At 41.7% G+C, this 26,741-nt stretch overlaps 2 protein-coding genes across 2 annotated transcripts in view; one reads left to right on the top strand and one right to left on the bottom strand.

Annotated features, from left to right (window-relative positions):
• arhgap36 (Rho GTPase activating protein 36) overlaps nt 1-6,553 on the top strand; it is a 109,224-nt gene extending 102,671 nt beyond the window's left edge. Inside the window, 1 exon segment of the mRNA XM_070449549.1 lies at nt 4,960-6,553. Coding sequence (XP_070305650.1) covers nt 4,960-5,291 — 332 coding nt within the window. The 3' untranslated portion in view covers nt 5,292-6,553.
• A 1,190-nt stretch (nt 6,554-7,743) lies between these two features.
• Nucleotides 7,744-26,634, bottom strand: LOC111951996 (ubiquitin carboxyl-terminal hydrolase 12). The gene is made up of 10 exons (XM_023970399.3): nt 26,247-26,634; nt 24,099-24,179; nt 21,218-21,357; nt 21,001-21,074; nt 20,588-20,847; nt 20,261-20,337; nt 19,951-20,034; nt 18,780-18,977; nt 18,482-18,560; nt 7,744-12,163 (listed from the first exon to the last, which is right to left on the bottom strand). Exons 1-10 carry the CDS (start codon nt 26,607-26,609, stop codon nt 12,062-12,064), a joined length of 1,458 nt encoding a protein of 485 aa, XP_023826167.1. The 5' UTR covers nt 26,610-26,634; the 3' UTR covers nt 7,744-12,061.
• Between the last annotated feature and the right edge of the window lie 107 nt (nt 26,635-26,741).

Genomic DNA, 26,741 nt, shown 5'->3' on the forward strand with positions numbered 1-26,741 from the left:
ACCAGAGCTGTTGCCAGAGAATTTAATGTTAACTTCCATAAGCTGCCTCCAACATCATTTTAGAGAATTTGGTGGTACGAATTTGGTCTCACAACTACAGACCTTGTGTAACCACGCCAGCCCAGGTCCGCAACATCCGGCTTCTTCACCTGCGGGATCGTCTGAGACCAGCCACACGGACAGCTGATGAAACTGTGAGTTTGCACAACCGAAGAATTTCTGCACAAACTTTCAGAAACCGTCTCAGGGAAGCTCATCTGCATGCTTGTCGTTCTCACCAGGGTTTTGACCTGACAGCAGTTTGGTGTTGTACTTCAGTGGGCAAATGGTCACCATCAATGGCCACTGGCACGCTGGAGAAGTGTGCTCTTCACGCTCGAGAAGAATCTCGGTTTCAACTGTACTGGGCAGAAGGCATGTATGGCGTCATGTGGGCAAGCGGTGGGGTTATGGTATGGTTAGGCATAAGCTACGGATAACGAACACAATTGCATTTTATCGATGGCGATTTGAACGCACAATGATACGTGACGAGATTCTGGGGCCCATTGTCGTGCCATTCATCCGCCGACATCACCCCCATGTTTCAGCATAATAATGCATGGTCCCATGTCGCAAGGCTCTGTACACAATTCCTGTAAGCTGAAAATGTCCCAGTTCTTCCATGGCCTGCCTACTCACCAGACATGTCACCCATTGAGCATGTTTGGGATGCTCTGGATCTACGTGTACAAGAGCGTGTTCTGTTTCCATCCATTATCCAGCAACTTCGCACAGCTGTTAAAGAGGAGTGGGACAACATTCCACAGGCCACAATCAACAGCCTGATTAAGTCTCTGCGAAGGAGATGTGTTGCGCTGCTTGAGACATGGTGGTCACACCAGATACCGACTGGTTTTCTGATCCATGGCCCTACCTTTTATGTTGTTGTTGGTATCTGTGACCAACAGATGTATGTCTGTATTCCCAGTCGTGAAATCCATCAGCATCTAATGAATTTACTTCAATTGACTGATTTCATATGAACTGTAACTCAGTAAAATCGTTGAAATTGTTGCACGTTGCATTTATATTTTTGTTCAGTGTACTCAGCGGGACAAGAGTCATCGATATTTATGGGGTCACTACACCTTTATGAGCTCTGTTGGTATGCAACATCCAGCTAGGGTTAAAGTTAGGGTTATGGTTGAGCCAAGGTGAGGCATATTTACTTAACATCGACTAATTTGCATATTCTAATAAAATATATATATATATATATTTTTTTTAAATATTTCTGTACATTCAACTGTTAAAAGTTGATTGTGATATGATTATGATTAAACGTTTTCATGTGGGGGGGTGGGCCTTAACAGAATAATAAGATCAGTATAGTAAGAGCGTGATAACATTGTAATAACAAAGTAACATTCTAATAATACAATGTCGCTGGTTTTGGAGAATTCAAGCACTGTTAAGGACAACAAACCCAATCAACAAAACAAACCAAAGCCAAGTTGGCCAAGCGGTATCAACGATGGCATCAAACCATCCCCAAGCAAGAAGGGCGCGAGTTGGGAGAGGTTTACGGATATGGATGTTGACTTGTTGAAATCCATCAATGAAAGTCTTGCCAAACTTGATATATTGGATATACTACGAGAGGACATCAATGCATTATGTGCCAGTCTAGAATTCAGCCAATGTCAGATTGATCTAAGGAAGGAGAACACGGTGCTGAAAGGTACTGTGGACTCTATTCATGGCAAGGTGGAGGTGGTGCAAAGGGGGAACAAACAACTTAAAGAAACCTTGCTTGATGTACAGTGTCGATCAATGCGGGACAATCTCATCTTTTCAGGGAGACCGGAGAATGACAACAGCAGAGGCTGTGAGGACACTGTCCGAGACTTTATGTTAACTCAACTGAAACTGCCCACAGATGTCGTGCATAATGTCACTTTCTCCAGAGTCCTTAGAATGTCCACTTTCTCCAGAGTCCTCTCCAGAGTCCTTAGAATGTCCACTTTCTCCAGAGTCCTCTCCAGAGTCCTTAGAATGTCCACTTTCTCCAGAGTCCTCTCCAGAGTCCTTAGTCTTTTCCCAGAGGCCTCTGGGAAAAGGCCATAGGCTATTATTGCAGGTTTTTTAATTTTTAAGGAAATGGCAAAGAGCAGGGGCAGAGAACTCAGAAACACTGATTTTGGAATGAATGATCACTTCCCCCACGGAGATAAATGAAAAGAGAAAAAAACTGTATCCCATCATGAAAGAAAAGCATTGCCTGAACCAACGAGTTTCCTTGGTGATGGATAAACTTTACATCAATGGGAAACTGTATCGGGACTCGAGAGTAACTCCCTGGCTATTTTAATCCAATGTTCAAATCTGAGTTTGTGTGTTGTAGTGTATCATGACAACTTCAACTATAACGAATACATACTCTATTGATCTCCACTTGATAAGGAAAGGGCTGCATATAGCTCAGGTTAATGTATGTAGCCTTCCTAACAAAATACATTAAATTTTTTTACTTGGTCAACATAAATAATATTCATATTTTAGCTTTGACCGAAATGCATTTGGATGCATCTGTAAATGATGGGCAAATGAACATTAATGGATATCGTCTACTTAGAAGGGACAGGAGTAGGAATGGTGGGGGTGTAGCACTGTACATTCAGAATAATATACATTTAAAGAGGAGGGATGACCTTAATGTATGTCAAATAGAGGCACTATGGGCTCAAGTACATCTGCCTCACCAGGCACCCATATTGGTAGGATGTGTGTACAGACCTCCTAGCTCTAAGGTGTCCTATCTGGATGACTTATGCACTGGGTTTGACCAGGCCACAGATAGTAACAGAGATGTATTTATCTTGGGTGATATTAATATAAATTGGAAGGATCATAATAGTTCAAATAGAACTAAAAAAATTAGATATCCCGAGAGCTGTGGTTTGAAACAAATTGTGAATGATACTATTAGTATCATGAACTAAGTTAGGTCACCGTTCGGACACGTGGAAAATGCATATCCTTGCTTCAGGGCCTGAGCTACAGGCATTTAGATTTGGGTATGTCATTTTAGGCGAAAATTGGAAAAAAGGGTCCGATATCTTAAGAGCCAGATCAATGCCAGTGGGCTGGACAGACCATAATATTGTGACCATAACCATGAACACCACGGTTCCAAAGAAACCCCCAAGGATTTTGGTCAAGAGAAATGTTAAAACATTTCATCATAATCTATTTCAAAATGATTTGGCTGCTGTACCGTGGGAGCTGATTTATCTAGAGGATGATTTAAATCACGCTTCAGAATGTTTTATTGATTTGCTCACTGAGGTAACGGACCATCATGCCCCAGTAAGAAAGAGTACAGTTGGGGCTTGTCCATTTCCATGGATTGGGTGAGACATTTTCTCCAAAAATATGGCAGAAGTCTTAGCAGCCAAATCTAAACTGGAAATTGATGAACAGAATTGTAGAACACTACGTAATTATGCAGTTAAATTAAATCGTAAGATTTTTTTTTACATTTTACAACAATGCTTTTATTGATTGTAAAAATGATTCTAAAAAGGTATGGAATACAGTTAAAGGCTTACTTGGTACATCTATCTCATCATGCCCATCTAGTGTGGAGGGTGAGGGCAGAACAATAACAAAACCAGCTGATTTTGCCAATCATCCTATTGACGTTATTACCCAATGGTAAATTTGGTTATGATCTTATGGACAATTTTTTACTTCGCTATGCTGCTCCCCAGATTGCAGCTCCTTTGAAATACATATTTAATTGGATCATTGGAAAAGGGGACATTTCCAAATATATGGAAGCATGCTAAACTGTGTACAACCCTGAAAGACAGCAAAGATCCCATTACTCCTGCCAATAGTTGACCAATTAGTCTACTCCCTTCATTCAGTAAGATATTGGACGGTATTGTGAGTGGACACATATGGGAGTACATGGAAAAGAATGATCTGATCACAGCCAATCAGCATGCTTATTGCAACAACAAAAAATCCACTACCACTGAATTGGTTGACATGACTGACCAGAGGCTCTATGCTATAGACAATAGCAGGTTTGTGGATGTACTACTTTTAGATTTTAGTGCATTTCATTTTGTGGATCATGAAATAATTTTGTCAGAAACCAAACTACTAGGGGTCCAGCTAGACAACTGCTTATCGTGGTCGTCTCAAATAACTCAATGTAAAAAAAAAAAATTACAACTGCATGCATGATCAGAAGGATAGCTAAATATTTACCGGGAAAGATTCTTAAGCAAACAACCCAGGCATTAATTGGGAGTCAGGTGAACTACTGTTCTGTGGTCTGGGGAAATTCATCAGCAAGTGAAATTAGGAGGATGCAGACTGAACAGAAGCAGCAAGGATTGTTTTAAGGTGGAGATATGGTAATTCTGTTGTAGTCGTGCACAATGCTCTCGGTTGGTCATCAATCAACAAGATAATTGGAGAAAAAAAAATGCTTATTTTATTTCACAATGTACACTATTTAAAACAGCCAAACTCCATTCACAATAGTATTCAGTTGGTAAGAGACAGTCATTCAGTAAATGCTAGGAATAGATTGTCCACCATCTGTGTTAGACATAAAAGAAAAATAGGCAAAATAACATTTGGATTCAATAAAGAAATTGAATCACTTATCTGAGCAAACCGGAAACCTTTCAAGAAATACTTTCAAACATTTTTTCCCCCAAATATAATAAACTGGAAGGTTGTGCAGGACTATGGTAGATGAAGGAATCAATCTATATTTTCAGACTGTTTAGAGTATTTATCTGGTCAATATGTCAGTGTATTATGTCTGTAACAGTGTGTTATGTGAAAATGTGATCGTATTATAACTTGTATTTTAATGTTTAAGGACTCTTGGAAGATTAGTCCAATTCAGGACTAAAAGAGATCTTAATAAAAATAAAACCTCTCCCTCACCAGGTTCCAACGAGACCCCGTCCAAGTCCATTGGTCAGATGAGACAGTTCCACTCCCACCACAACCTACTGAGTCTGGCCCAGCCCTCCAGTAGCTCCAGAGTCCACCCAGAGGACAGCCAACACCATGCCCAGGAACGGAGGGCTCCGCTGGGCGAAGGTCTGAGCTTCACCATGGGGGCTGCCTCATGCTCCAGCCTGGGAGGACAGGGGGAAAACAGTATCTGGGTGAGGCAGACACCCCAGGAGGAGAAAGAGAAACCCTCTCCTAGTCATACAAGTCATTTTTGGGACTTCTTCACAGGCAAGGGCTCAGGGTCTGAGACCATGGTATGACAGGATAGAACACTGGGTGAGGGTGGGTGGATTGGGACTAGAAATGGCTGGACTGGCCCACCATGCCTTTGTCTGGTCTGCCCGATTGTCATTTCTGGGTGGCTGGGAGGTGGTTGGACCATGTTGAGGGACACTGGTGTAGAGTAGTGTTCATACGAGTGCAAACGTAGACACACATTGTTGTAACGTGTGAACTTATATTTACTATAGAGCCTATATCCCCTCTATCCCTCAACTTTTCCATGATCTCTCGTGATGCTACGCTGAGCTCCATCCAAACAGACAGGAAAAAACATCAGTGGATGTATCCTTTATCTATATTCTGAACCCTCTGTTGGCTAACTGAACACTTCATGTTTTATGCGGCTGAAGACCAAGGAGACGACGGGCAACACTCTGTAAATACATTAGTGTTTTAAACCGTGAAGACTACGGGCTCGATTCAGTTCGTAAAGTTCTGCGTTGTAGCCCGATTGACATTTAAAGACAACGTTGCCATGCTAGCGGAGACTGCATTCACGTTAACCGCTTCCATTTGTCGGCTCAATCGGGAAATTAATTCAATCCCAAGTGCTTTCTCGAATCTCATATATATTGGGTTTGAAACATTGGTTGCCATGACAAGGTGACATTTTTCATATGTACAGAAAAGTATATAATCGTTCAATGTGTTTGCTACATCTTCCTGGTAAAAGGTCACCCCACGGGGGGGGGGGGGGGGGGGGGGGGTTTAACCACATACATCGTTTCTGTCTGGAACTTATCACGCTTCACAGGACTATTTTAATTAACTACCAGGGACAATGTGGCCATAGAAGAGCCCATATATTCAATAACTAAAAGAACTACATGAGAATTCAATTGGGCTGAGGATTGAGACAACTTCTTACAGTCAACCTGTCCCTGCCATGTAAATGCAGTATTGTCTGTTTTTTGTATGTATATAAAAATTATGTAGGCTTGTGTGCATCCAGTCTCTGTAATTGTTCTGGACCTTATTGAATTGCAGTATTGATCTTCAACAAAAGACTTGTTCCATGAGGTGCTTGCTATCCTGTAAATTTGAATCGCTACTTAACTCTTGTACCATTAGATATACAGTATAGACATTTTTTCTTGGCAATACTTTTCTATACTTTGTAAACAAGCAAGCAATATCCCCTCAAGGTGTAGCTAATTTCAAACTGTCTATTTTCTTACAGGTGTTTCTTGTATCTTGGAATGTATCTATGTACGCGATCTGAATTAAATGTACAATTGTTGCTTCGTTATCCTTTATTGAATCCAGTGGGTTGTGGGTAAAACAGATTTAGCAACACAAAACAGGGTTGTTGATTCATAGCTTACTGATGCAAGAAGAAAATTGTATATCCCTTGTGTAATGTTCTATATTTTTGGAAGGTCATCTACTTATGGAAAAGACATGGCCGTGTAGAACAGCAGCAACCCCTGACTGATGGACACAAAGCATCAGCTTTACCAGTACAGTTCTGTAAATGTTCTACTTAGAAAATGTAACAGAACCACCACACACAGAGAGAAAGACAGACACTTTTTCCATCTTAAACCAGTTATTTATTGGAGAAAGTTTAGACAAACATTCTTTCCCCCCCCCCCCCCCCCCCAAAACATACACATTTTCACTGCGTCCGGGCCACGACATCTCACTCTGCACCCCAATAAACACTCCTCCCCTTCTCAAAGTGCACTTCAACTTAAATCACTTTACACATAAGAGCAGTGCCGGGTTCAACTCCTATTATTACATTCTTGGCGAGTTTAAGAAGTGAAATGAACATCTGTGGACAAATCCCCCATGGCAAGTTCAGTTGACTGGGATTGAAATGAAATTACCACCCCAGGTAATGTTTCTAGGACCAGGGATTTTTCCTGATCAGGAAAAACGTCCTGGTCATAATGGAATATGATCAATCGTATAGACCTCTTATTTCAAGCAAGCAATTAATTATACTCCAATAACAACATCTTTATATTTACACATTTTCAATGTCTCCATCCCAAATGGCACCCTATTACCGATGTAGTGCACTACCTTTGAACAGCACCCTATTCCCTATATAGTGCACTACTTTTGACAGCCCTGGTCAAAAGTAGTGCACTACATAGGGAATAGGGTGACATTTGGGACACAAACGTTCTCTCAAATATAACCCCAAATAAATCACAACCCCATTCATCTCAGCTGCCTACACAAGAATGGTAGGTCTAAATTAGTAAAATATATATAAAAAAAAGTGAACATCTAGGAAAAAGTGAATAATAATACTTAAAAAGAAAATAACTTCAGACCCTAGTTTTAATTTGTGTTGTTCCCACCCGTGTCTCCTAAACCATCACTACCCCTCTCAAGTTTATGGAAGTATGGTGGTGTATGCGTCCCAAGTGGTGCCCTCCTCCCTATGTAGTACAACACATAGGGAATGGGGTGCCATTTGGGACACAACCGGTATGTGTCAGTACATACACAGAATTTCTTTAGAAGAAAATGAACAGCCTCTCCATCATCTCTCCTCGTGTCCTTTCCTTCGCCTAAACCGGTCATAGTCATTGGTTGCGTGAGTAACCTTATTAACCGCTGGGACATGCAAAAATAGTTTCTAACGCATCTTGAAATCATTGTTCCTACAAATTTTGCTGTTGATTTTGAACGGTTAGAGTGATTACCACCTACAAAGCTGTGCAGGGCTTGTTAGAAGATAGAGTGATGAATCTGCACAGAATAACCGAGGGAAATGAATTGATTCGCCACAAATGATCTTATAGCATTGTTTGATGATCATCCCTGATGTTCCCCTGAACTTTCCAATACCTTCCTGATACCTCCAAGTGTCCAAAAATAGAGAATCAGATAATCAAATAGATTGATGGTCTGTTAATAGTATCTTAAATATCATGTGTAGATCAATTTAATATAATGTACAATTTGACTTTGTGACCACCCCCTACCCCCATTCTCTGATGGGAATGCGGCTCGCCCAGCGATTTTGTTTTACTAAAGTGTCTCCCTCTGAAATATTAGTAACTACCAATGATCTACACCGAGGTGAAAAGAACTGGAGTGGTTAAACCAAACACCTAGAAATGGATAGAAAATGTTGCTGTCCCCTACCCAGGTTTTACACATCACTGCAGATGAAGAAAGGAGACGAGGCGAGGAAGCCACGTTAAGACTATTGATACGCACTCGGGAAGCAAAACAGGACACATTGCAGACCAGTGTAGTTTGTTAGTTACATACGAAGCTGCTAGATATAAACACCATTTCCTGCTGCTAAAAGGTAGACTCAGGGATATGACGTAGGTGCGTGCACAAAGCAAACAGCATAGTGGGTCAATTCCCACAACTAAGAGCGCTGAAGCGTGAGGCTAAACATCTCAGCGTGAAGCGAACCCATGCACAGTCGCAAATACTGCGTCTGACTTTGTGGGAGCGATGTCTTGCATGTCGCTCGTCGCAAATATCGGCAGCGCTGTTCGTGGCAACATCATTTCACTGAGTCTACATTACATGTCCCTCTGTCAGTTAGCCTGGAATGCACACTATGGAAAGCTGGGTGACACCTGTTTCTCTGTACTGTGTCCAGCCATGTGTGTCCTGTGGCGTGTGCTCACGATCACGCACTTCAAACACAAATCAACCCAAGCGTGATAATTGACGCCTCATTTCACTCACCTACTACACACACACACCAAAAGTTAGGGAGTTCAGAGACGCAGACAGACAGGGTAGACAAAGTGTGCGTCCCAAATGGCACCCTATTCCTTATGTGCCCTGGTGAAAAGTAGTGCACTACAAAAGATACAGTGTTCCATTGGGGACTCACACAGTGAGAGTGAACCCTATAGGCTAGAAGAGTGTACTAGGTAAATTGTCTAGATCGTAATAGCCTAAATTCAATCATTAATGAGTTTAGCTCCCCCACAATCCAAACACGTTCTAAGTAGAGTAGCAAGTCACACAATCTAGCATTTAAAAAGGGCAATTCCTCCACTTTTCAACCTCATATCTCCAACATCATACCAGTGTCAACATATGCGAAAACAGCGCATTTCCATGATCTCTGGTAAAAAAAAACAAGGGGGGAAAAAAACACTTCTGTGACATCACAAGGTAGGATTAAAGTACAAAAACTTTTTTTTTCAAAACCTGCAAAGACTTTCTAGCCTCGGTGCTGGTACCAAGTTATCGTTACTCATTGTGTATATATTCCTCTTCTATCAGGTTCTCCTTTTTCTCCTCTCTGCATTGTCGGAAAACAAGCATGTTACAAATATTTTTGATTTAGCCAGAGGGAGGGTATTTTCTTGCTCCCCACATCACTGCAAATCTCATGAGTTAGGAAATGTATTTTACCTTTATTTAACTAGGCAAGTCATTAAAGAACAAATTCTAATTTTCAATGACGGCCTAGGAACAGTGTTGTTCAGGGGCAGAACGACAGATCTGCACCTTGTCAGCTCGGTTACTAGTCCAACGCTCTAACCACTAGGCTACCTTGCCAAAATCACAGTTTTAACTTTTAAATGATGTCATTGGGTAGAACTTAACTTTATATTTTTTCCTACAAAATGTAGAAATGCGCATTTTTCACATAGGTAGACAATGGTATTGTGCTGAAGATAATGAAAATGTGGTTGAATTGCCCCTTCAATATCAGTTTAGTTAGGGTTTGCAAAACCAGAATTCCTGGTTGGTGGATTCCAGATTTCCAGCTTATTTCCTTCTTGATTTCTGTGAATCTTCCAGACGGGATTTTCCCGGAAGACCTTTGAATTTTGGGAAAGCTACCGGAGTTCTGCAACTCTACACACAACGTAAAATGTTTCGTTTTAGTCCTTCACCAATGTCAACCTCATATTAGTAATTAGTTAACCCTAAAAACAAGCTGCATGTCTTAGACAGTTAGGTTTGAGCTCACAAAGGAATGGTTTATGCATTAAAATACAAATTAATATATGGTTGCAGAGTATAGCCTAAAAACACAAAATGGCACTCTATACCCACTAGGGCTCTGGACAAAGGTAGTGCACTATGTAGTGAATAGGGTGCCTAGGTCTCCAACTGGTGGGGTGTGTTTGAGATTTAAGAAAACTCTGGGCCCTAGTCATAGACTACAGCTGAGTCCCTAAAAGACCTGGTCAAAAATAGCGCAATATATGTTAGAGAATCGGGTGCCATTAAGGCACAACCTATATATCTAGTACTGGTCAGGATTGGTCAAAACTCCAGGCCCTAAATATGGGCCAACCAATAAGCAGCCAGTTTCGTACTGTACATTTCAAAAACGGCAGACTGTCTTACATTCAACTTAATACAGGTCCCACTCTGGGCCTAGCTAACATAAACGCCTCCCGTGTCAGAGCTATGGATCAGGGCCTGTATTCATAAAGCGTCTCAGAGTAAGAGTGCTGATCTAGGATCAGATTTAAAAGGCTAAACTGATCCTAGGTCAGCACTCCTGCTCTGAGACATTTTATGAATAGTGGGCCTTAATCAACTTATCTTTCTGTTGAGAGTACAGGCTCTGTTCCAATACCTACACCAGCGTATTACTTAGAATGTATTGGGACTTGCATACTTGGTATTGTGCTAGAATAGATATTGGGACAAAGCCTTTTGAAAAGAGTGAAGTCAGGTTTATTACCCCAACTGGCAGTGTAGCACATACTTAATATTATAAACCAAACAACCGCTATGTTTGGTTTACTTCTACGGTCAAATTTTTTTTACAGGAAATGCGTGTATACCTCAGGCTCTGATTGGAAGGTTCATATCAGGTGACAGGAAGAGGAGCGAAATGTTGCAGCAGCCAATCAGGTTTATACCGCGTTAAAGACGACACAAAGAGGATGGCTGGGTTATGTCCCAAATGACAGCCTACTCCATATATAGTGCTCTACTTATAGAGTGCAGTACATAGGGAACATGCTGTCATTTGAAGCACAGCCATTGACACCAGTGAGATACTTGCTTGCTTAGGAGACAGATATAAGATAAACATCTGGTTGGCAGGTTATTTGTAGTTGGTGGTGTAGTTTGCTGTCGTTGCCAGAGGGGGAAGTTAGAGAGCATATATGCGTGTGTCCCTTTAAAACAGATGGTAATATAGATGTGCAGCTTTCAGCATCTGCACCATGATATAATAAAACACTGCCAGATCTGGGCCGGTGAGCTACAAAGGGACCAAACTCAACTCTCCACCCCGCTCTCCAAACTAACAACAACTGGCAACAAAGTATTGAGAACATTCAGGAAATGGCAGATCCACTTTTCACCAATCCCAAATCCTGTTTAGCCCCTCTGAGTGGCACTAAATATGACAAGGACACCAATAATTGATGAAACACCAGTAAATGGTGCCACATCAGTTACGGCACACCATGTAAGCAGAGAGCTAGCCAAGCTAACACACCATATATTGCTAATCTGCTGTCAAACCCCCAAAAAAGACAATCAGGACGATGATGATGAAACGGAGGAGAGAGGATGACGAAACATAACAATCCCCGGTACCTGCTCTTCGTTCTACGATGTCATATCAACTGATCAGTTGCTCGGGCATCGTTGGCTCCTGAAGATCCTCCTCCCTGTATCCTCTCGGCGCTCCACAGCTTCCGCTGAAAAAGCCTGAATATTTAAAACAGGTGGTGGGCTAGGCAGGGCCTGTGGCTGCCCAAGCCCCTCCCCTCTATGCTGAGTCCCAATCCCAATGGCCCGTTTCAGCCTTGGGCCGCTGCCATTTGCTGGTTCAGTCCCGGGACTGGTAGAACAGGATGTAACCTGACTCAGAGTTCTTAGAAATGTCAGACGTTAGACCGTAGAACTCCTCGATCGCCTGGGCGTCGATTTTCTATAAAGGAGAAGAGTTAAAGGTTAGGCCAAATCTCAAAATGACATCCTACTATTCCCCATATAAAATCGCAGAACCAAATCGCAAATGTTTGTGTCTGTCACGACACAAACATATAGCGACAGAGTTCACCATATAGTGTGCTACTTTTGGCCAGAGCCCTATCTTTTTACTGTGTTCTGTGTTACTTGTCATATACATTTTGGAAATCTGTAAGACTATACGTCTGCGGTACAACAAATGTGGATCCCCTCAGACGAAAGAGAGAATAAATTGGTTGTGCGTCTACCGGTTGTGAGGGTAGAGTAGTGAGGCAACAACGTTTACTTGCAGTCCATTCCAATGTCAGTTTCCAGGAGAAAAAGGTACCTCTCCCTTTCTCCTGGAAACTGAAATTGGAGTGGACTGCGTGCGAGAGGAGGAAAAGAGGAAGAGAAGAATTTCAAACAAACCCACAACAGCCATGTCTACTCTTCTATCCCCTCCCATTCCAAGTTGCCCCTTAGAAGGTAAACTGATCCTAGATCTGTAGCCCAAAACCCCAACCTTAACACTAGAACCGCTACAGCAGAAATTTGACTGCTCATGAAATGACAACAATTATTACTGCCATTTTTAAAGTTATGGCCCCCTCCTTCCTTGACTTTTCGTAAATAAGTCTATATAACATATGGTCGTTGCTAGAATCTTAATGTCAATAACAGAACTGGAGTTATAAATCAGTTTTAGGAGGGAATGTCTTTTTTTTTTTTTATGGTTTTCCCCCGTCGCCCCTCCTTCTCCCGACAGTTGAAGGTGCCCAGTTGATAACTGCTTTGAAACTTAACCAATTTTTTTTTTACACATACAGTTTAACAGATTAAATAAATGAACTTAAAGTATGATGGAGGAGAATGTGTGAGTTGATGAGTGAGGGGAGCAAACAATGCCAAATTATGTAAACACCAATTGGGAATGAATAAGAGGGAGGCCCATTCTTTTGTATTGACCTCTTCTAATAATAATCTCAAAATCGATTGTATGCTATATCTAGGTCCCTATTAAAATCAGTTGTATTTTTTGCCTAATTCCATAATTTCCCCCCCCAAAGTGCTGTTTTCGCCAGGTTTCTGTTTACCATGTTTTTTTTTAGGTTTACGCTCTCTCAAAAAATTGAAAAACAACCAAATTGGATGTTTTAAGTCCTCAACAACGCTTAAACCACACAAGGAGAACACTTGAGGTCTGGAAAATAAATCTAAGAACTTTTCATTTATGAGTGTAGATATCCTTTAATTTAACTGCACACCAGCAAGAGACTCTTTGATTAGTGGGGTTTCTGTAGCATGCATGTGATTGCTAAACAAAATCGCCACTGCATTGACGCAAACAATCATGATATCAAGAAGGCACAAGCTACTTTGTAGTTAACATTTAAAATGAGAAGGTTTTTAGGAAAGCCTTTCCATTTACCAGAAGACGCTACACAAAGTGCTAGACGAACGCACACACAGAGAGCCGGGCATTCCTGCATTGCCTCTAAAGAAAGTTGAAGGAAAATGTGAATCACTGATGCATTTTGTTAATGTCGTATCAAATTTGGGCATATTAATAAATGTTCTAATAGCTTCAATAAATGTCTTTATATTGTTTGAACTCCGCTTTAAATGTCTGGATTCCGTGATTCTGTCTACACCGGCCTACTTGGGAGTCCACGGCGAGAGCGTGCGTCATTCACAATGGCAAGAAGACTAAGACAAACAGATGCACCTGCTGCCGCGTTCAAGTTGCTACAAAATCTGAATGAAAATGACATCTGATGATTATTCTTCTGATTCTGAGCCTTAGCCTGACCTACACCGCCGAGGCCCAAGTGCAGAAAAACGCGCACTGAACAGGCGTTGATGCCACCACATGAAACTGCAAGGCAGGGACAGAAGAGGGGATGGCACCATTTAGATAGAACAAGCTGGTGACAGTGCTACAGGTTGATTACCACAGAGAGCAGGCCCGACATATCAAGCAAAAAAAAATAAAAAATACACCAGCAACACACTCACATTTTTTGTTTGTTTGTGTAAATACAAAAAGGCACTCGCACATCTGAGCAATCTTATTTGCAGGTGCATGGCATCAATTGAACAAGATGAAGGAAAAGGAAACCGCACACTGCTCTTGATAGTATCACCGATATTTAATAAGCTTACGTAACGATACGTAAGCTTATTAAATATCGGTGATACTATCAAGAGCAGTGTGCGGTTTCCTTTTCCTTCATCTTGTTTGTTTGTGTGACATGGATATGCTCCAACTGATGCCATTGCATGGCACGAAGGCGCTACAGTCACAAAATTGCGGGAACTTACAATAGGATTCCGAATTTCCTGCTTATTCCGCAAACCTTCCAACCAGAATTTCGGGAAAAACTAAATTTCTTGAAATTTCCCGGAGATTTGTGAACCTAGTAGATACACATGAAAGCACGAGTTGACAATAATTTAATAGTTTGGACTGCCGTCAATTCGACATTTCTATTAAATAGAATGCCATTATTGCCTTTGTGCTGATTTTCACTATTTATCAAGCTCACTTGGCGCTTAATGATGTGTAGGCTACTGACGTTATTATTTGACTGTGCGTCTTGTTGAGCGTGCATCTTGGTGGATGGTGTAGTTTACATTTTGTAGCTGTTACCACGTTCCAAGACATATGCCCTTGAATGTGTTTGTGGTTTATAATTTTTTACATAGCCTACAGTACCAAACTAATGAAAACACTATTGTGTTCATATTTTTAAGCACGGTGGTGGATGCATTACGTTATGGGTATGCTTGTCATCTGCAAGGACTAGGGAGTTTTTTGGGGATAAAAAGAAACAGAACGGAGCTAACCACAGACAAAATCCTAGAGGAAAACCTGCTTTAGTCTGCTTTCCAACAGACACATTCATCTTTCTGCAGGACAATAACCTAAAAACACAAGGCCAAATCTATACTGYAGTTGCTTACCAAGACGACTTTGAATGTTCCTGAGTGGCCTAATTACAGTTGACTTAAATCATCTTGAAAATGGCTGTCTATTAATGATCAACAACCAACTTGACAAAGCTTGAAGAATTTTAAAAAGAATAACGGACAATTATTGTACAATGCAGGTAGGGCTGTGAGAAATGGCATAGAAATCTACGTTTTTGGGGGCGATTCACTATATATATACACACATACAAAAAACTGTGGACAACCCTTCAAATTAGTGGATTCGGCTATTTCAGCCACACCCGTTGCTGACAGGTGTATGAAATAGAGCACACAATCTCCATAGACAAGCATTGGCGGAAGAGCCTTACTGAAGAGCTTGGTGACTTTCAACGTGGCACCGTCATAGGATGCCACCTTCCCAACAAGTCAGTTTGTCAAATTTGCTGCTCATAAGCGTGGAACTGAGAAAAATGTATTTTATTTACCTTGGTTTCACAGTAACTTAATGCAGTTACTGCTAACATGACGTCCATTTTCTCCAAAACACAATAGAGGCAGGATACATGTATTTAATGTAGCAAAAATGACATAGCGCACTTTTGACCAAATGATTAGTTACTGCCTTTTTGCTTGATAGGGTAGTATACCCTATAACACTATAGTGGGGTGGTAGATGCCTACCTATTCTCCCCTAGGGCTCACATCAGGTTCCCACATGGTACATACACCATAGGCATACATAATTCAACAAGCTCAGACATATCCACAAAATACTTAGCTCAGACAGATCCAGCTCATGGGCCACATCAGATTTTTATTCACACCGCACAAAAATATAAAAATGCAACATGTAAAGTGTTGGTCCCATGATTCATGAGCTGAAATAAAATATCCCAGAAATGTTCCATAAGCACAAAAAGCTTATTTCTCTTAGATTTTGTGCACACAATTGTTTACATCCCTGTTAGTGAGCATTTCTCCATTGCCAAGATAATCCATCCACCGGTGTGGCATATCAAGAAGCTGATTAAAACAGCATGCTCATTACACAGGTGCACCTTGTGCTAGGGACAATAAAAGGCCACTAAAATGTGCAGATGTCTCAAGTTGAGAGAGCGTACAATTGACATGCGGACCGCAGGAATGTTGAGAGCTATTGCCAGAGAAGTGAATGTTCATTTCTCTACCATAAGCTGCCTCCAACGTTGTTTAAGAGAATTTGTCAGTACGTCCAACCGGCCTCACAACCGCAGACCACATGTAACCAAGGCAGCCCAAGACCTCCACATCCAGATTCTTCACCTGCGGGATCGTCTGAGACCAGCCACCCAAACAGCTGATTAAACTGAGAAGTGTTTCTGTCCGTAATAAAGCCCTTTGGGGGGGAAAAAACTAATTCTGATTGACTGGGCTGGCTCCCAAGTGGGTGCGCCTATGCCTTCCCAGGCTCACCCATGGCTGCGACCCTGCACAGTCATGTGAAATCCATTGATTAGTGATCTAATAAATGTATTTCAATTGACTGATTACCTTTATGAACTGTAACTCGGTAAAATTGTTGAAATTGTTGCATGTTGCGTTTATATATATTTTTCAGTATAGAAAGGAAAATTAACGTGCTTATGCGAGAAATGTTCGTGCATCAAATCGTATCGGTTCGTTCTCCAATCAAACCAAATCGTTTCAAAGTAAAACATATCGTTCCTATATCATATCGGAGCCGATGCATCTAGATACGTATCAAATAGTCTTGAAAGGGAAAGATGCACATCCCCAATTAAATGTATTAATTATACTGTTAGAATGTTGCAGTCAGAATGATTAGCTTGAAGGGGCTCCCTCGAGGCCCAGCAGTTCTAGTGTTAAAGGGATAATTTGCCATTTTGGCAATTTTTCTACTTACCCAGAGTCAGATTATCTCATGGATACCCTTTTAATGTCTCCACGTGCAGTTTCAAGGTATTTTCTGGAGCCATTGTACCTAGTATAAGCTCATGACTGGACATCTAGACTGACTATGGGTAAGTAGAAAAAAGGGTTTAACTGCCAAAACGTCTAACTATCCCTTTAACCATTAGACGGTAAACCCACAGCTGATCTGAGACCAGTGTCTTTCCAAGCCCAGTGGAAACGTCAACACTCAGCCAGGTTCTGCTCATCCACCAGATGTTACAATGGGACTCTTTCCATAGCGGAAAAACACTAGACACGGATCAAAGATCAGTTTTGCATTGTTCCACTCTAATGGTTACACTGGGTAAACTGAGTGTATGCTGATTCTAGGTCTGTGCCTATGGAAAGTGTCTACCCGGAGTGGAAAAAGCAGGCCCCTCGATTGCTATAACATACCTCTACACTGTGGGTACATTTGAAACAGAGCCATGTATTACTACTGTGTGGACTCATTCCCCGAATGTGATCTGGACTGAAAACATTTCAACAGACGCAGTAGGCCTACTTGACTTTCAAGTATTTCATAGTGTGTGCTATGCCATGTTTACATGCATTCTTATTTCCTGAGAAAAGCAGGTTGATTATGGGGAGTGTGAGAGAGAGAGGACAGAGAAAGCTAGACTACCATACACGGACAGAAAGATCTCCCCCCTTCGGCTCATCCTACTAACTTATCTAAAACTGGTATTTCCAGTCTGTCTCCCGCTCCCTATTCATAAAGATAACACATTATTAACACAGCCACCTGGAGCTATCTGGGTCGACCGAAGCGGAGCAAGGGATGGAATTCCAGACAACATTGGAAGCGAGTAGGGATCAGACCTGGGTTCAAATACTTTTAGCGTTTGCTCTAGTCTGCCTGGAGTGCCAGATGTTTGGTGTTTACACTCATTCAGAGTATTCTATTGGTTATATTGTGCCAGGCAAGTTCAATTAAGCACAGATACAAATATTTAAAATGATTGCAAATCATATCTGAACCCAGGTCTGGTATGTAGTAGGGGGATGGACTGGAATGCGGCTTGGAATAGGTCTGATGGGTCTCTATGGATGCTGTGAATGAGTGAGTAGAATCAAGCTAACAGTTTATACCATAAAAATAGATGGTGTCATTTGTTGACAACAGGTCATTATTGGAGGCGCCGTTGGAGACATTTATTGGGAATTTGCGAGTACCTACAGTTAATTTAGCCTTTCTGTTTTGCCCGTCTCCAGCTTTCATACCGTATTGCAACTAAAAACTGTCTTTGAAAACACAGCTGGCGTGTTTGAGGGTCCCATGTACCATAGCCAATCAGCATCTCACTCTTCTCTTTGAACATACTCATTGAAGAAAAACAACCCTTAGAATATAAAGAGATAAGAGTTATCACTAGAAAATAATAGAGTATAGACAAGCTCTCCTTACCTCTACTATGTCGTCATCAAACAAGAGCCAAAATCCATGACTCTTCACTATGGTGATGTAATGACCACGGTTTGGACCACTGGAGAGAGAGGAACATAGACATACACGTTATAGACAGGAGGTACAACTAAAAGTCTATGCTGAGCAGGAGAGAAGAGAGATGGACAGAAACAGAGAACTATTGAAAAGGTGACAGACAAGGGAAGAGCGAGAGAGAAAAAGTCTAAAAACAGACACACAAAGATCTCTGGCACAATCTGAGCGAGCGACCACAGATAGTCTCTCTCTCTCCCTTTACCTTCCACAGTGGACGACCACGGCGACCAGGTCGTACATGCGGTCGGGGTTGGTGGCATCTCCTGAGGTGTTGAAGAGGCGGAGCTCCAGGGGGAAGACGACGCGATAGGACAACTTGGTGTAGCGATGCAACTGGTCCATGTACTTAAACCTCTTCAGGTGTAACGCCAGGATCATAGGGAGCTTCTTCACACGCATCCTAATGATAAAGAACATAATAATATATGATATGGAGAGGGAAGGAGTAGGGTTAAAGATCCAAAGCAGCCATTTTTTAATCTCAATGACAAACCATTTCCTGGGTAAAAGAAAATGATATTTTAAAGGCAGAGAGGTTAGGAACACTTAAGCAAGAGGCAGTGCTGTATCATGAATACAGTCAAAGGTAAATGGCATTGTTCGGCCCGAAGCGACAGCGTCATTTACTTGGATATGTCCATGATAATGATGTTGATGCGTGATTTTGCCTGGCTCAAAAAAATATTTGTCTCATCTTGTCTGGGGACCATTCAATCTCCATGTATGGTACAGAGACCGACACTCAAAAGTGAAGCATTGTTTCCGTGTCTAGACAGGGAGACGTATATTAACCTCGCTGTACCAAACTAAATGCTAGGATGGAAGCAAGGGGAAATAATGTGTGATAAACACAAGAGATGGTTCGGACAGCAACATGAGATTCTTATGGCGGCGGAGTGATCATTTTCAGATGGAACTGTTAGCAGGCATAGCGTGCCTGTGACGGCCAATAGAGCACMGCTTGGAACGCTGCTTGTCCWATCAGCATCCAAACAACGGGTTGTATAATCTTTCTTATTGGTCTGTTAACTAATTTACCACATGTGATGTCAACATGGAATGGAAAAACWCCCTCTSACCAAAACAGGCTGAAATTTCAGGTGGTCTTTTCGAACAGCTCTTAAACTAAAAGGACATTATTATAACTTTCACAAAGTATTATTCCAACCTCAGTGGGGAAACATTAAAACACAGGAAATCATGTTTTTTTTGACTGCACTGGGCCTTTAAATGTTAGTATTTAAACCTCTTTAGGTGTATCACCGGCAAGCTTCGATCCTGTCTACTAATCACCTACTTACTGTATGTTTGCGCCAACTGCCATTTAAATGCACTTTTTGGCCACGTTTTTCCACAGAGACCAGCCAGCTCACCTTTTCTGTGCCTCCTGTTTACTCCGACACTGTTCACAGTAGTACTTGTATTCACTACATAGTGTCTCAGTGTTGCTGAAACCCCTGTGGAGAGAAAAGAAGACGRGCACACACACAGATGAGTTCTGGAGCATCCACAAAGTGATGTCATTTGGCATATGTATGACTTGGACTTTTTCATAACGCTTCCTATTTGGGCCTACTGAACTCTTCAGTTTTTCCTCCATTCATTAATTTATATTTTCCCCTCTATCCCTTTCTCCATCCCCACAGTGGCTCTCTCTCGCTCTGGCAGTACACACACACCTACCTAAGACAGTGCGTGATGGAGGTGTTCTGCTCCACGTCGACAGACAGGTCCAGGAAGTCCTCATCTTTACTGCTCACCTGGACAAGCACAACATTGGTGACATCTACCTCTGTTTAAACACTGTTCAGTAATAGGAAACTGGCATAAATTACAGCTCCTGGCCCCATTCCTCTCTTTCATTTAAAAAACAATGACAGTCTCCATTTTGAATCTCCCCTTACCATTACAATAGTGTCGAGAAACTAGCACAGCCCGGCATCCATTACTGCTCTCTGGCCTATTCATCAACCCATTAACAGTCTCCATCTTGGATCTCCCTCCACTTACAGCTTCACAGTTGAGGCAACGCGTCTCATTGGTCAGGGTTCCCTGGAAGATCTCATGGACCCAGGTCTGCTGTATCTTCTCCCCTTCCTCTCCCTCTCCTCCTCCTGTCCCGCTGCTCCCCCCACCTCCTCCGTTCTGCACCAGTTTTCCGTTCTGCTGTCGCTCCTGGCCCTTCTCCTCCTGGAGCAGGTCAGCGATAGTGTTGAGGAGGTAGTTGAGGAACTCATGGGCATCTTGCTGCATGTAGTTGTCAAACAGCTCTGGAGAGATAAGAGGATAGAGAAAGAGGGGATGAAGGAAGAGTAATGAGCTGTCTAAAGTTGCTACATTTTCTCCAATCTCCATCTATCCTTTCTTTTTCAGGAGCGAGATTAACTTTTCTTTCTCTTTTGCACCCCTCCCATCCTTCTCACCATTCTCCTTCCTCAGACGGGAGATGAACTTCTTAGGAGGGATGACGCCGACCTTCTTCTTTTGTGTAGCGATGCTGTTGAACAGGACATGTTGCCATGAGTTAAAGAAAATTTTAACAAAGTTTCAATTGTAACTCCCCCCCCCCCCCCATCTCTGATCTATTTTTGGTTCCAAGAACCATTTCATGTGTTCATGTGCACATTCTCTCCCCTTTACCTGTTGAAGAGGTCAGACAGACAGGTGAGCAGGGACTCTTTACGTCTGGGCTGGACCTTGTAGGCCAAGACCTTTTCCCTAAAAGGACGGCAGAAGTAGAGGGCCTGCAGCACAGAGTTACAGTAGCAGGTGTTTCCAAACTAGAGAAGAGGAGAGAGAGGGAGGAGACGAAAGGAGAGGAGAGAGAGGTAGAAGTGTGAGAGCATTTGATAAGTCTTGTGTTATGATAGTTGGAAAAAAGGTAATTCAATCTTAATTCAAAAGAAAACACACTAACACTAAAATCCATGGTACTGTAGCTATGGTTATATATTGTGTTTGTGCAGGTGCATGCTGGGAAACTTACAGTTGAAGTCGGAAGTTTACAAACACTTATGTTGGAGTCATTAAAACTCGTTTTTCAACCACTCCACAAATGTATTGTTAACAAACTATAGTTTTGGCAAGTCGGTTAGGACATCTACTTTGTGCACGACACAAGTAATTTTTCCAACAATTGTTTACAGACAGATTATTTCACTGTATCACAATTCCAGTGGATCAGAAGTTTACATACACTAGGTTGATTGTGCCTCTAGAGCTAGGGGGCAGAATTTTTATGTTTGGAAAAATAACGTTCCCATTGTAAGCTGCCTATTTCTCAGGTCCAGATGCTAGAATATGCATATAATTGACAGAGTAGGATAGAAAACACTCTAAAGTTTCCAAAACTGTCAAAATATTGTCTGTGAGTATAACAGAACTGATTTTGCAGGCAAAAACCTGAGGAAATCCAACCCGGAAGTGACTTATTTTGAAAAATCCCTGTTCCAATGCCTGCCTTTTCTCCATTTAAAGGGATATCAACCAGATTCCTTTTCCTGTGGCTTCCTCAGAGTGTGAACAGTCTTTAGACATAGTTTCAAGCTTTTATTTTGAAAAATGAGTGAGATTTATCAAAACGCGTCAGTGGATACACGGATGTCCCTCCATTAGTTGATGCSCTCGACACTGTTTGCTCGACATTTACTTTCTCTTCAGTATTGAATAGTTTACAGTCCGGTTGAAATATKGTTTATTGATGTTAAAAACAACCTGAGGATTGATTATTAAAAACGTTTGACATGTTTCTACGAACTTTACGGATACTCTTTTAAATTTTCGTCAAGCCTTGATGACCTGTCTAAGGCTGTGGAATACTGAACCTAACGTGCCAAACAAATGGATGTTTTTGAATATAAAAATAATCTTTATCGAACAAAAGGAACATTTATTGTGTAACTGGGAGTCTCGTGAGTGCAAACATCCGAAGATCAAAGGTAAGCGATTTAATTGTATTGCTTTTCTGGCTTTCGTGACTAATCTACACTCCTGCTAGGTGTTCTTAATGTTATGCCAAGTGATCGATAAACTCACACAAACGCTTGGATTGCTTTCGCTGTAAAGCATATTTTCAAAATCTGACACGACAGGTGGATTAACAACAAGCTAAGRYGTGTTTTGCTATATTGCACTTGTGATTTCATGAATATAAATATTTTTTGCAAATWTTTATTTATTTGGCGCTCTGCAATTTAGCGGTTGTTGATGAAAATGATCCCGCTAAAGGGATGGAAATTCCAGAAAATGATGTCATGGCTTTAGAAGCTTCTGATAGGCTAATTGACATCATTTGAGTCAATTGGAGGTGTACATGTATTTCAAGGTCTACCTTCAAACTCAGTGCCTCTTRGCTTGACGTCATGGGAAAATCAAAAGAAATCAGCCAAGACCTGGGAAAAAAGTTGTAGACCTCCACAAGTCTGGTTCATCCTTGGGAGCAATTTCCAAATGCCTGAAGGTACCACGTTCATCTGTACAAACAATAGTACGCAAGTATAAACACCATGGGACCACGCAGCCTTCATACCACTCAGGAAGGAGATGCTTTCTGTCTCCTAGAGATGAGCGTACTTTAGTGCGAAAAGTCCAAATCAATCCCAGAACAACAGCAAAGGACCTTGTGAAGATGCTGGAGGTAGCAGGTACAAAAGTATCTATATCCACAGTAAAACGAGTCCTATATCGACATAACCTGAAACGCCGCTCAGCAAGGAAGAAGCCACTGCTCCAAAACCGCCTTAAAAAAGCCAGATTACGGTTTGCAACTGCACATGGGGACAAAGATSGTACTTTTTGGAGKAATGMCCTCTGGTCTGATGAAACAAAAATAGAACTGTTTGGCCATACTGACCATTGTTATGTTTGGAGGGAAAAGGGGGAGGCTTGCAAGCRGAAGAACAKCATCCCAACCGTGAAGCACGGGGGTGGCAGCATCATGTTGTGGGGGTGCTTTGCTGCAGGAGGGYCTGGTGCACTTCACAAAATAGATGGCATCATGAGGGAGGAAAAGTGTGGATATATTGAAGCAACATCTCAAGACATCAGTCAGGAAGTTAAAGCTTGGTCGCAAATGGGTCTTCCAAATAGACAATGACCCCAAGCATACAAGCAAGGATGCCTACAAACCTGACTCAGTTACACCGGCTCTGTCAGGAGGAATGGGCCAAAATTCACCCAACATTGTTGGAAGCTTGTGGAAGGCTACCCAAAACATTTGACCCGAGTTAAACAATTTAAAGGCAATGCTACCAAATACTAATTGAGTATATGTAAACTTCTGACCCACTGGGAATGTGATGAAAAAAATAAATGCTGAAATAAATCACTCTACTATTATTCTAACATTTCACATTCTTAAAATAAAGTGGTGATCCTAAGACAGGGAATTTTTACTAGAATTAAATGTCAGGAATTGTGAAAAAATGAGTTTAACTGTATTTGGCTAAGGTGTATGTAAACTTCCGACTTCAACTGTACATTGACCAACAGCTATGGTTTATATTGTTGTGTTGGTACTTACGTTGACCAATCCAAAGTAGTGTTCATTAACTGGAAACTGTTCCGGTCCGATCTCCTTCTCCAAAGCTGAGGCATTGGCGCCCTGGAAAGTAAAGTATTCCATTTACATAGTGTCTGCTAAATGACAATCTATTGTCCAGTGACTTACAAATCAGTAAGAGTCAAAGGGAGTGCATACCATCAGCCATGTATTCTAGCCAAGAGTGCCAATAATATCCACACTAGAATACTTTTTAGTATGCTCTAATAACTTTTCATGTAGTATGAATATTGGGATATAGCCTAGTTAGATTGGCTATAGGCCTGCCCTCACTATTTCGTATGCTTGGCTACTAGCATATCATGTAGTAGGTCTACTAGTATTAATATTGTGATATAGCCTAGTTAGATTGACTGAAGTCCTGCCCAACACACTGCTTGGACTGTATCCCCACCAATCCCATTTGACCCCTAGGTCTGGTACGTATCGTTATGTAATGATTTTACACGGTATCAAGTGCACCGTCTGCCCGAGACCTGTCCAGTATCATCTTGGGACAGAAGGCGTGGTCCTCCTAGTCCTTATCCATGATTACACATTTATGAATTCATTATGGTGCTCTGTCATCATATAACAATTACCACTGCTGACTGAAATAACTAAAAAAGGTGTGTGTGTCTCATATGTGTGATGTTTCCATACGATACAACTGATCTACAAGATGCAGACAGAAGATGCCGGTGAACTGACTAGCTAACCCCTGTGAATGAAAACCAAAMGTTATGAATATGACTAGCAGTAGCAGGGCTTAAACACACTCAGCACACTCTTAATTTAAAAAAAGGCTGCTTGAAAGATTTCTCCGTGACATCTGGGGTGCATTCATTACGTCTTGCAAACCGAGTATAAATTGAAAGAAACGGGGAGGAACTAATGATGTATATATGCACATRACTGGGAGAGAACTGAATTTGTCCAATAGAAACTCGCAAAATGTTCTCTGTTTGGAGTAAAAGGCCTCTGTTGCAAAAGGTTGTGCAACAGACAAAATGCTTTGTTACAGAATCGCCGTAATGAATACACCCCTGCCATTCATCTCAACTAGCTGTTGGTCTGATACAGCTTGGTGCAGCGGCAGAGGGATGAAATGCGTGTTCAAAATTAATCTGTCACCGGATCAGCGATTAATCTTCTTTATCAGCGACTGGTAGGCGAGTAGATAACCTGTCACTTGTCAATGTGGGGATCCGTGAGAGTAAGATTATGTCACACAGGGTGGCACTTTCCCTGGCATCTTTTATGTTTTGGCAGAGGGACAGGTGAGGAAATTGGTTGAGTTGCATTTCAGGTGGAGCATCTCTCCAGGAATTATTGAATGACACAGCCAGCGTTCTTTCAATCCATAGAATTCAGTTACTGCTGATAGCTACATAACAAACCAATGAAGCCCAKGCTAACGTTAGCTAGCTAACAAGCACTGACCTCTGCAACGGATTTCACATTTCATTGCTGCCTTGAGGTATATGAAAACGATACATATAGAGCGAGATTAGCAGAACACAYCTAACTCACTATGTAGGTAGCTAACTTGCCAGATAAATGTTGCTGGCAAGCATCTATTCGGTAACATTAGCTGGCTAATATTTTAGTTACCTTAATGTAGCTAGCTAGTTGAAGTTGAAAGGTTGACCAATATGATTTCGATAATGTTAGTAGCATAAAACACTTTATCAAATAAAACGCCTAAGATGACGGAGAAAGCAACATAACTACCTAAGTTAGTTAGCTAGACAAGTAACGCCAAATTTAGCTAACTCTGTCAACACTTTGTGGTATTGATAAAACTAGCATTAGCTTGTGGCTAGGCTAACGTTATATGCTAACTAGTTAGCTGGCTCTTATTTGCTAACTAGCTGAAGTTAGCTCCCCCTGTTGATCCACCCATATCTAAAGACCGTGCAGTCTAGTGATACTTTGACTTCTTGAAACCCAACAACTAAACGCATCAATAACAGCCACCTATGTTTGCTTCTCTAGAGAGATGTGCCTAGCTAGCTAACCAACTTTCTGGAAAACCTCAGTCATGTCCTGTTCGACAGGTTAGCTAGCATTCGCCAACTAGCTAGTCGCATAGAAAATAACGGATTTTAAACAGAAAAAATACCGTACCATCGTACAAATCGAGGCGATCTTTCGGACTGTCATCAGTATTTCCATCCGTCTGTCGCCATATTGGACCGAACCCCAATTTGAAAACGTTGACAGCCGCTGCGGCTGTTGGAGTTCAGGGGAGACCTTTTGCACCGTCCAGTTTGGGGATGAGGGAGTGTTGATGCACGGCTCTGACGCTGCACTGTTTCCTCTCAGGCCAGCTTCATGGCGAGAACGAGGCTCGCAGATAAAGTACACGCGCACACACGTTTGTGCACTGGGTGGATTATAATTGACTGGTCGTTGCGCAGATAATAAATCAAAGCAGGCTAAATCGTAGCCTATGCYACTCACTCTCAGGATGTTTAATAGATCAGTCATGCAAGAATGCAGATCCAAGAATGCATGGTCACAGAGAGGCAAAACCGTCAAATACGTGGAACTGTCTTGGTTGAACTAAATTAGGGACAGATTTTAATTTATTCGGGGGGAGAAGTGATCCAAAACAGGGGA

The sequence above is a fragment of the Salvelinus sp. IW2-2015 genome, linkage group LG3 (assembly GCF_002910315.2).
Source record: "Salvelinus sp. IW2-2015 linkage group LG3, ASM291031v2, whole genome shotgun sequence".
In the NCBI taxonomy this organism is placed as follows: domain Eukaryota; kingdom Metazoa; phylum Chordata; class Actinopteri; order Salmoniformes; family Salmonidae; genus Salvelinus; species Salvelinus sp. IW2-2015.